We start from the raw sequence: 11,445 nt of genomic DNA, 5'->3' as shown, positions 1-11,445 counted from the left end.
TCCAATCCCTAACGGTCTGAGATTCTGTGATAGAAAACTCTGTGTTAGTCCCAGCTGAGGGGAGAATGCCTGGGGATTTGGGTCATCTTTCAACAGCAAAATGATGAAACACCTGTTTTGATCGTAAGAGGAACAAAGTAACACATGAACTCCATGACCAGACAGAACTTGAGGCAGCCCACCTCTGGTGTTTCTAGATTGTGCTGCACAACAGCTCTGGCTGCTTCTGTTTAAGGCTGTTTCTGCCTTTGAACTTGAAGAAATCCTGTTGTGTGGGTTCTCCTGATTCACTGGTCTGCAATGCTATTAATCTAAATATTTGTCAGTAAAGTACCTGACTCACAGTGGCTTCTGTTATTTGCTTGTGGGGGCTTGGGCCCTGGAGCTGCAGTTTGGGCTGTTCCTCATCTCCGCAGGTGGCCAAGCAGGTGCTGCTTCTCCCCTCCAGTCAGGCCTGGGCTGAAGAAAATCATCTCCCTGAACTGAATGTGAGAACTACCCAGAATTACACAGGAATTCCTTGTAGTGATGGTATCTGTGCTTCAGCTGTTTGTGGTTAACCTCTAGGATGGACTTTTGAAGTGGTAAAAACCTCAGGCTGCTCACAAGAGGAGGCTTCCAGGCTCTTCCAGAGCCCAGAAATGTTCCTTGACACTCAGTGCAGAGAAAGGTTTGCATTCATAATGTGGATTACAAGTTGGAGAGTGATGTCCAAGCCTGACTCCATAGACAGGAGTGAGAGGGCTGGGGGGAAAAAACCCTAACAAAACACACACGCAGTCCTGGATAAAAAAGTCTGCAGCAGTCAGTAAAGTTTATTTCAAGGAAATTCTCAAAAAGAACTATGTCAACATCCATGCATTAACAACAGGGAAACTGACTCCTCTGAGACCAAAACTTGTAACAAGGGACAGAGTTAAGTGACACATACCTGCCCTGAAGGAGGAGAGGTTGTGTTTTGGACACACTTCAATCCATTTTAAATCTATTTTTTTAAAAACATCTATACATAAAGCTCAGTTACTCAATCATACAGAACCTTCGCAGTCCACTGTTGGTCAGTGCTGACACTGCCTTTTCTGAGGCTGGCAGAGCAGTGAGGTAGAGGGGTCTGTGACAGCGGTGACTGATGGCACCCATAGCCCTGGAGCTGTGCTGAGCTGACCCCAGTGTTTCTGGCCCACGGTTGTGCTGTATTTCCAGCTGCAGAGGCTGTGTCCTGGTCAAGTACCAGGCCAGTCTCAAAAGCAGCTGAAACTGAAGTGGAGATGCTAGGCAATCCATATATTGAAAGCATTCCTGAACAATCAAGGGTAGCAGGAGCTCAGTGTTTCAGCTGGTCACCACAGCAGTAATTTCTCCACAGCACAGAGAGCTTCACCCACAACTTGTTTGAAAACTCACAACTAAGAACCAAAACAGCATCAAACCCCAAGAAAGAAGCAACACAGTCTGAGAACGGCCCTGCACCCACCCTCCCACCCCATGGCTACCACTACAAAACTGCAATGTTCAGGACACCCTTAACTCTGGGAGGTTCCAGCAGAGCTGAAGTGATGTCTCACCTCTGGGCTTTACTGGGAAATTCCTCGTCAGCTGGGATGCACCATCCGAGACAGTGCTGGGACGTGGGCCTGTCTCATCAGAGCAGCCTGGGAAAAGCAGTAAAACTGAGTCTGAGTAATAAACTAATGTCTTCAGTCAGCAGAGATACATTAGTCTTCAAAAAACAAGGAAAAATTTGGATTGTAAAGAATAAAAGGTGTGACAAAGTAAAAAGGAAACCAAACAACGTTGAGGAAAACCTATCCTTTTCAAACAAGTTGGCTACTGCCAGAGTACCCAAGTATACAGCGCCATCACCCCACCTTCAGCAGACCCCTGCAGTGCCTCCAGAACGGTGAGCATGGGGCTGCAACAGCTTACCAGCAAGCTAAACATTATTAAAAAACAACCCCACACCAGCATTCCTGTGCGCAGGAGCGGATTACCTGTGTTTTAGTTACATTCACAGCATCGTGAAGAGCTGCCAGGCTTGAGCGTTGGGCCACAAACAGTGAATGTGAAGACGTGCTGCTGACCAGGTCATCCAGCACATCAACCTGGCGCTTCAGGCTGTGAAGGGTGCCTTCTGTCTGCTGTTTTCCTCTGATGAGCATTTCCTCTTGCTTGGACATGCACTGCCAGAGCTGAGCCTAAAGAAGTCATCAGTTCCATTTATACCCAGCTGGTGACATTGTCAAGACTGTTTAAAAAGTGTTCTAACCTCAAGGGATGTGATGTTCAAACCACAAGCAGATGGCATTGGGTTTGTGAGTTGTTTGACCGTAATTCACCTCCTCCCAGGTCAGAAGTGAGCTCTGTTTGTTTCTGTGGCCTTGAACTGCTTGAAGGGAGAGCAACAGGTATGTTCTAACTAAACTTGGCCACCTCCTGTACTTAAACTGATCAACTGCAGTTTGTTCTGTTGCCAGTGTACCGCAGGACGATGGAAATGAGGGAATCTCGTTGGAATCCTCAAAAATCCAGTTACCTGTGAATCAAAATTATTAATCTTGCTACAGCATGCAGTTGCTGGGCGTTATTTCCCTGTTCCGACCCAGAGATACTCAAAGTGTAGAGAGCGGACAGGCCAGAGCTGGAGGAGGATTTCCCCCATACCCCTGGGGTGCTCAGATCATTCTGAGGAGGGGCCCAAGGAGATGAGGAACAGCCCAAACTGCAGCTCCAGGGCTCAAGCCCCCACAAGCAAATAACACAAGCCACTGTGGTTCATCTAGATACAGGTACTTTATTTACAAATATTGAGATTAATAGCATTGTTACACCAAATGAGGAGTACAGCAGTCCAAACAGATCCTTTCTGTGAGAAACAGGAAGACCTACTGTAACTGACTGGAGTACAGGTATTGCACCTCAACAAGCTGTAGTCATTACAACATCAACTTCACACCAGCAGCAGGTCATGGTCCCAGGGCAAACCCTTGGTGGTGCAACCTCGGTTAAGCAGGATGCGTTAGCTGTAGATCTTGAACATACCCATGTACTTAAGAGTATTAGTTAAAAAAAGGACTAACCAGACAAAACAGAGGGACAGTGCACAAGTTACCCAAATCCTATTGTCTGCACATTCCAGTTTTGGCTTTTATTTAACATTGACTGTACAAGACTCTGGTACCACTGGTTACTTACAAGCCTGAACATTGTGTAGTTTTAGTGTCTAGAGAGGATTTTCAGACTACTTTGTATTTGAAACACTGCAGTAAGACTGAAGTTGGACATTTGATCATGGGGAAGCACTGACCCCCTTCTGTTTCTAAACCGTGTGACACCTCACGTGAGGTACAAACATGCTGCACAGAGCCACGCATTTTCACCTGACAACAGCAAATCCCTCACATGTTCAGTGACACCCACATGTGCAGTCACCACCTGAAACACCCCCTCCATACGGTCAGTATGGGCTGTGTCATCCCATGACAGACATACTCAAAGGCTTGATGAAAAAGCCCAAGCCTTAAAAGAAACCCCCACACTGTTAAAAATACACCAGTAGTTACAAATCCCTAGGGAGCAGGCGTATCATTCCAACTGCCCAGTTCAGCCTCCAACCATTCAAAAAGTTCAAGGTAGAAAAGCGCAAGATGTGCAAGAGAACCAGCCTTGGTGTAGGATGCAAGGCAGGCAATGAAGCCCAAGAATGCAGAACGCTTACAGAAGAGAAAAGCGGTTAGCACGCTGCTGATTGCACAGAACAGGGTCATCAAATGGCAGAGAAACACCACAGTGCGAGGATCAGATGGCTCCCACCAGTGGTAGTGTTTGCGGCGGGGTCAGAGCTCCCCACGCAACGGCCACTGGTGACACCAAGGAGTTGAGCCTGCGGTAGTGAACAGCAGCTACAGCCGTCTCTGTACTAACAGGGCAACGTGGTCACAGGGCAGACTGTACAAACTGGTATTTCCTGATATACTGTCCGAATGCCAGTCATCATTTTCTTCATTAAAATCATATACACAGGATGTATTTAACTGTTAGCTCAGTTCCTTCAAATTTTATACATATTTACGTTCTGTTAACAGATGTAAGGGGTAAAATTGGCAAAAAACCCCATGTAAAGCTATGAGCACGAGAATGAATGGATTGTTTCTCCTGCGCCAGCCCACCCCGACCCCCAACACACACCCCACAGGAAAGTCTTTCAACAAAAGCACATTGTTACAGAGCCCCTCGCTACCATCGGAAGTCGTTTCACAGCAAAAACGTATCCGTTCCTATGGACAGCTCCACACAGTCAGAGGCGGGGAAGAAAGGCCAAAGAACCATCAAATTAAACCGTACAAGACAAAGCCCTGCGGAAGTGTAAAATCATGAGTCCAGCATCAGTGCTCAGTTTAAATTATGCATTGGTGACACTATCACAAGGACAATCAAGGAAAAAAAAAAAATCTAGATTTACCATGCAGGAGAGGTTTTATTACTCTACTTGCCTTTGATAACCTGATTACATCTAAAGTTGTTTAGCAGTTTAGTACTGTGTTAAACTTGTCTCAAGAGTTTAATTAAACCCAAGAAGATGTACAGAAGACAGGGAAGCGGTCAAAAGCACCGCGTCCCGCAGACAGAGGTGGAGGGGCAGAAATGGAGCCATGAATGGAGGTCACTAGCAGCCACAGCCTTCTCTCTGGGGCTGGGGTTCGCTGGTTAGCCGCCCCCCCTGCGGAGCTGAGGGTTTGTGCTGTACACCCGACTCTGCTGCGTTCAGATCCAGGCTCCCATCTTGGATGTTCTGGTAGATTTTCTTGGCGGCCTCCAGGAAGGCATCCTCAACGTTCTCTCCGCTATGAAGAGAGCAGCGTGAGTTATTGAGGTGACACCAGTCAAGCAGCGCAGTGACACCGTGGCTGGGATGGGACAGGCCATCCAGGAGACGCAGTTGCCCCCCTGCACTCTTAATGCAGGAGGAGCTTACAGGACTTCAAGCAGCCACCCCCGAGTTTGAGAACCTGTCCTGGGACAGCCTTCACCAGGGCAGGTCACTCCCCAGCCATTACAGCTGTCAGGACTAGCCAGGAAGAAGAACTACGTGCCATAACACCAAGCAGCAAAAATAAGCTATGGCACCGAGCCACACACACAGAGCGGTTTGAAGAGGCTGAAAGACAGGGGAGCTGCTATTCATCCAAATCTTTTGGTTAAACAGGGCCGAGTTAGCAAGAGGGCTCATTTCCAAGTCACCTTCAAGTCAAATCTGACATGACTGAAACCACTCGTGCTCCAAGAGAGCTCAAAAATAAGGTCTTTTTTTTTTCCTCCACTTGTAAAACCCTACTATACCTGAACCCTGTGGCTGTACCCAGTCACAGCCAATATATGCCTCTTAAACAGATCACATCTGAATCATTACTCCAGACAAAAATCACTTACGTTTTTGCACTTGCTTCAAGGAACAATAAACCTGTTCAGAAACAGAGGTTGAAGAGTCAATGCATTGTACACATCAAACAGCCCTAAGTCACATCATGACCGTCAGATGACGTGCAAGACATTGCTTGAGTACTAAAATGTATTTTATGACTAAGTGAAGGCATCAGCACACAAGCTGATTTCTAGACCTAAGCACAGTCAAAGTTAAGCCAGACTATTCGAGAGACAGCAGAAGTCTGTACATAGAATTACATTACTTTGGCAGTGTAAGCTTGCAGCTGTCAATGCTGAGGATTGACTTTAACATCACTATCACATACCATTTTCTTCAGCAAATTGTTTGGCTTCTTCATACGTAACATCCCTCTGTGCTTCCAGATCTGCTTTATTTCCTATGAGGATTATCACCTAGTTCAGAAGAGAGAAAAATTAACGTGGGAAAAAGCTTATTAGCTTTTTTACCATCACCCTCTTTATTAAAAAGATGAAACAACAAGGAAACATGCAGGAAAGTCTAAATGCAAACCCCTAAATGCATCTTCAGGAACACACTGCTCTGACAGTGTCCCTCTGAAAGTCAGGAACAGCCTCTCCAGCTGCTGCTTCCAAAAAAGTCCTAAAAAGCAGTGGTACTGTGCTCTTTATTCATGGGAGTTGTATCCTGAACCACTTCTCATATTTCTTTTAAACATTCTGTCTAGATTAGCAGATGATTAAAGCTTTCTTTCATCATGGAAGAGTCTTCCAATGAGTTTGGTGCTAAAGTCAGGGTCAGTCAGAAAAAGCCCGAAGGACAACAGTTCTGTGGTAGGGGCAGAGACACAGAAGACTGTTCTTGCCCCATCCCTTCACAAGAGCTGGGCACCCTTGCTAGAGATCCAATTTCTTTTCCAGTCTAAGATGAGACTGCATTCACCTCACTACCACCACAAAGCAAGAAGTTAATAACAAAAGTTAAGGTTTGTTCAGAGTTGATCACAATTTTGTCTCCAACTGCTGAAGAGAACTGCTGCCAAATTAAACGGCTGCCCTAGAAAGGTGAGCAGCACAAGAAGACTGAGAAGAAAGCCCTGCTTTCCTCCACAGCAGCCTACACCTCTCCAGCTGCAGAGAGGAGGGAAGAGTCACTGGTGCATGCAAAGTGGGGACATCAGGGTAACTCAAGAGCTGAGGAGTTGAGGAAAACAGAGGTAGCTTATTTAAGAGAACGCTGCCACCACTGCACCTGCTTTGGCCTAAGCATTCCACCTCTCACTTAGAGACAAGCAACCTTGCTTTCAAGCTAAATAAAGTCCAACTCACAGTATTTGGATTGGTGAGGTTCCTTGCATCTGTCAGCCAGCTGCTTAAGTGATTATACGTACTTCTTCTGCAAAGAATCAAGTGAGAGCAGTTTTAGCTACAGTATTTTTAAAAATATGTAAGTGCCAACAGCATAGGCAGCATCCGTTAAACACACTAACGTCCACCATCCCTCTTCTCCTCCCCAGCCTCAAACACAAGCAGCAGCGTCTCATTTGAGCTCAGACCAGCATTTCAACACGTCACACCAAGCTGCACTCCGTGTATGCAGGAGCTGTACTGTCTTCAAAAGGGCAAGAAGGATATTGTATTATACAGAACACATTAAAGGATTTCCTGTCAAATACTCTTACAGAACACCAGACAGTAGAATAGCACATTGGTTACAAGCAGTGCATGAGATTATTTATGTTTTACTCAAAATTTAAACAAACAGGAGATATACCTGTATATGCAGACAAGCAAAGGTACGTAAAGAGTATCAAGAAGAGCCCCAGAGGAAAATGGGAGACATGCGGAGGCAAAAAGTATTTCACATTGCACATCTGATCAACTGTTCTTTTAGCAACATCTTTAATGTTCATGATAGCTTCTATGCAGCCTCCTTTTGTTACAGTAGCCCGTGAAAAGGCCCAGACTTCTGCAACGTTCTCATCTGTCCAGTGTCTGTTAAGCACCTTTACACAGCCCCCTGCAACAGAGGCAACTTGCTGTCCTGCATCTCCTGAGACTATTCCTGCCACGTAATCAGAGACATCTCCATTGCCTCCCAGCAAGAGAAAAAAAAAAAATCTATGTACTGAAGAGTAGATCTGAAGGGCAAAGCCAGTTCTTTAAACAGCTTCAACACAGGTAGCCAAGGCCTGAAGCAGTAACATCCTCACGTCTGTCCACAGTGAAGTTTTCCAGGAAAAGCAGCTCACACAAGTCCCTGTGTTTCATTTTCAGCTTTTTAAATACTTTAAAAGTATTTACATAAAGAACCGTGGCAAGAGTCACACAACAGGATAAAAATCCATCCAGAGATCAAGACCTTTAAATCCAAGGCAAGAGGACAGACAGGACAGCACAAACAAGGCTGTGGTACCCAAAGATGCACCTTACCTGGTAATGTCGTAGACCATGAGAGCTCCCGCTGCTCCTCTGTAGTAGCTTCGTGTGACAGCCCTGAATCTCTCTTGTCCTGCTGTATCCCAGATCTGTAGTTTAATTTTTTGGCCACTAACTTCGATTATTCTTGTCCCAAATTCAACACCAATTGTGTGAGGACAGTCTGCCATAACTGTCACGAAAAACAAAAGCAAAGTTCAAATCTCTCTGGTACAAGGTCTCCTTGCTACAAAGACACACTTATCTCCACTTTTCAGTATCTTCATTAGATTTTCAGTCCCTAGGAAGGCATTTTTACAGCTACAGTACCCAAACAGAAATTAAATGAAGTTATTTCCTGAACTCTTAATTTTAAGAGCAGTTATAACATTCCTTGCCTTCTCTGACGTTTGTACACTGAGGCTGTTTGGTCACATATACGGGAAGGTATCAAGTCAGTTGATTCTCAGTCTGTCCTTGCTGAAACTGTTAACTATTTTATGTAGCAGGAAAAGAGATAACTTTCAGGAAATTACCAAGATACAGCTACAAGTCTGTAATACAGCTTCAAAATAACATCCAAGTTATTTCAGGGTAAGAGCATGGCTGTCCACAGGAAAAAGCCAGTTTCGTAAGTAGCTATCAACACAGCAAATCAAAAAGGCATCTTTGTAGTTATAATTAAATCATCTCTAAGAAAGATCAGGAAAATACATTAAGGATGAGTACCTATTCAAGCCACCTACAGTTAGTGACAGTCTTGTAGCAGAGGTGTTTAGTACATTAGGGGTTTTTTTCAGTTGTATTGCTTCGCCTTAATGCTGACAGACCAAGAACAAGACATAGTCTCATCAAGAATGTGACCACATGCAAAGTAACATTAGAAGCCTTGGCTGATACAGGATTTTAATTAAACGCAGTATGATTTTTTAAACTGTTTCAACTAGAACGCAGAAATAAACTGTGGCTTGTACCCACTTACTGCTGCATCTTGAATAGCACTTGAAAAAGACTAACTGTACTAATAAATACCTACAGGCTTATCCATTGAGTGTGAGCTACATGGAAAGCTGTAAGAGCCAACAGCTGCTGCAAACCCCAATGCAACGTGAATTATTACGAAGAATTGAAGCTAATTCTTTATTAGTCACAATAGCACACATGAAAAATGTTACAGTTGAGAGAGATTGCCGTGAGCCTTAAACACCACCACACCCAGTGGTCCAAGTGTCCTGGGTCACACAGCAGCTACGGGGCTGATGTTTGCACACTGGAGTAGCAGCAAAGAGCCAAAGAAAAGTTAATCCTTTTTTCTTTTGAAGTCCTTAAAAGCACTAAAAAACTCCAACCACTTGTGTTCAAGCTACACCAATACTGAAAACATGCACATTTCAGACAAGAAATTTCACTTTGTTCCATATCAAAATTCCCCGGAAAAATCTGTAAAACCATACATGGTCTTCCCAGGACTGACTGAAGCAGCAGTTTTGCCATTACTACATCAACATTTTATTTCTACATCTGCAGGAACCAAAACAAAAATCTGACTCAGTATAATACAAACCCATACAAGATGAAGACAGACACCACACCAAGCTCATGCATAGTAAAAACAAAAAGGCAGGAAAGAGGGATCGAACATACCAGTTAGAATAAATATTGTGAATTGAGATACTCACACTTCTTTTCTGTAAACTGATGAAGCAAACAGGACTTTCCTACACCCATGTCCCCTGTCACAGAAAGAACAGTTAAGGCTGACACCACATCATTGCTGTAACAAGCACATTTTCTTCACCCTCATCCCACAACGAATGCTACAGACACCAGCAGCCGCTCCTTTCTCAGGAGCTGGCGATGCTCTACACCAGGCTACGCTCCTTAAACTTATCCACTTTTGTACTGTATATATTCACTCTCAGCTCACCTCCTGCCAAGCACACAGCTCTCAATTCTGCAGCACACAACGGCATTTGCCTTTCTATGTGCTAAAGCTTTAGAGCAAGCGTGGCGATCTGTGAGGGGCTGAGGTTGAACAATTAACTACTGGAAGAATCACTATTATAGAGCACGTAGCATGCAACAGAAGTCACAGGTAGCACGGCCACTGGGTTTGTAGGCAGGTTGTCATGCATATACACATGGACATGAACAGGTACATGCGCAGTGATACTTACCAATAATGATGTACTTAAAGATGTAGGAATAGTTGTAAGGTGCAGTTGCCATTGTGGCACTAAAACAAAGAACAGAAAACATCAGAACTGCTACTTGTTCACCCAACTCAACTCAATTAATCCAATTTAGCTCACATAAGCAAACAAAACACCCTTCCCCTTCCTCCCCCCCAGCTATCCTTTCATTCACTGTTCAAGTTTGTGTACTTCCTCACAGTCACTGAATTTGTGCCAGAAATATTCAGCAGAACTCCCACATCATTCACTCTGAACCCCTGTCAGTAAAAACACACTCTGTGTAGTACTGATACTGCATAAAACTGAATGAGTAAGACTTCAAGCTGTTGAAAAGCTCCAGAGTCACTGCATGGACCAGTACTCACTCACCAAAGAGCTGATACATGAACCAAAAATAAAATCTGACTGCAAGAGAAAAATCTGAAGAGATTTAACAAAACCAGCAATATGGAACTATTGCCTCACACTTGTGAGATTTGCAACACAAACAAAGGAAACCGAGCAGCTTGCATCAAACAGCTACGAATTATTTAAAAAGACAGCAGAAGAATGCTGCAGCAGCCATAACTGGGGTCGGGACTGCTACACGTCCACATCAGAAGAGCAGTACAAGCCACACATCAGATGTTCAGGAAGTCAGTTAACACGTGGCTTCATCAGCAGAGCAGCATTACAGCAAGTTTCTCTCATTTTGGGGGTGTTTGTTTTTTTCCTTGAATACACCTCACTGATGTGGTGAGGTTTACTCACTAATCTATGCTCTACAGTGGACTAAGCGATAGTCAGAATTAGACTGGGGTTAAGTACTTCCAATATTCCAGAGTTCTATGCTTTCTCACATGTAGGGGGAATTAGAATTGGCTTCAGCTGTGGCTGGCTTACCAACCAACACATAAGTTAACCAGGATTACAAGTCTACACACACCAGATATTGCCAGTTAACACAAAGGATGCAAAATGCCTGCTTTTGTCCCAAGTTTTAAGTTAAACTAGACATAGTGTGATCAGTTAAGCAAGTGGCAAATTTCTACTAGGAATTTACCATTTCCCTTCCCTCTCCTGGGTGGCAGGCAGCCAGCCATTAAAAAAAAAAAAGATAATTTTTATAAGGAACATGGCTTTAGCCTAGAAAGATTTTCCTTCTGTCATGTGTCATTCACATGACAAATTAAACCAGTACTGTAAAGAAAAAAGAATGCAGGAAAGCTTACAAGCCTGTAACTTTTTCAAAAGTAAAGTACTGTTTCCTCAACTACAATTAATCCACAACAGTGAACTGCAGTTGTAAGAAAGAAGGTGACTGACAACAAATCTCATTCACAGCACACAGCCAACAACCACCACTCTACACAGCAGAGGTTTAAAGCAAATGCTCTTATCTAGACCTTGGAGGGGCAGCAATGCCAAGAAGTGCCTATGAAGCGTTGACTGC

The 11,445-nt window shown here is 44.2% G+C and overlaps 1 protein-coding gene across 1 annotated transcript; it reads right to left on the bottom strand.

The window, feature by feature from the left end:
• Positions 1-4,024: 4,024 nt before the first annotated feature.
• RAB14 (RAB14, member RAS oncogene family) lies at positions 4,025-10,048 on the bottom strand. The gene is made up of 7 exons (XM_010183143.1): positions 9,996-10,048; positions 9,498-9,551; positions 7,834-8,011; positions 6,730-6,796; positions 5,748-5,835; positions 5,428-5,458; positions 4,025-4,841 (listed from the first exon to the last, which is right to left on the bottom strand). The coding sequence occupies exons 1-7, from the start codon at positions 10,045-10,047 to the stop codon at positions 4,664-4,666; spliced, it is 648 nt and encodes a 215-aa protein (XP_010181445.1). The 5' UTR covers position 10,048; the 3' UTR covers positions 4,025-4,663.
• Positions 10,049-11,445: the final 1,397 nt, after the last annotated feature.

This window comes from Mesitornis unicolor, unplaced genomic scaffold, assembly GCF_000695765.1.
Source record: "Mesitornis unicolor isolate BGI_N332 unplaced genomic scaffold, ASM69576v1 scaffold5574, whole genome shotgun sequence".
In the NCBI taxonomy this organism is placed as follows: domain Eukaryota; kingdom Metazoa; phylum Chordata; class Aves; order Mesitornithiformes; family Mesitornithidae; genus Mesitornis; species Mesitornis unicolor.
This window is presented reverse-complemented; position numbering and strand designations above follow the sequence as displayed.

Coding starts and splice junctions, on each gene's coding strand:
- RAB14 (XM_010183143.1), bottom strand. CDS start 10,047: ATGGCAACTGCACCTTACAACTATTCCTACATCTTTAAGTACATCATT. Junction 6,797..7,833: donor ATGGTCTACGACATTACCAG/GTAAGGTGCATC, acceptor GATTCTTTGCAG/AAGAAGTACGTATAATCACT. Junction 4,842..5,427: donor CTTGAAGCAAGTGCAAAAAC/GTAAGTGATTTT, acceptor CTCTCTTCATAG/CGGAGAGAACGTTGAGGATG.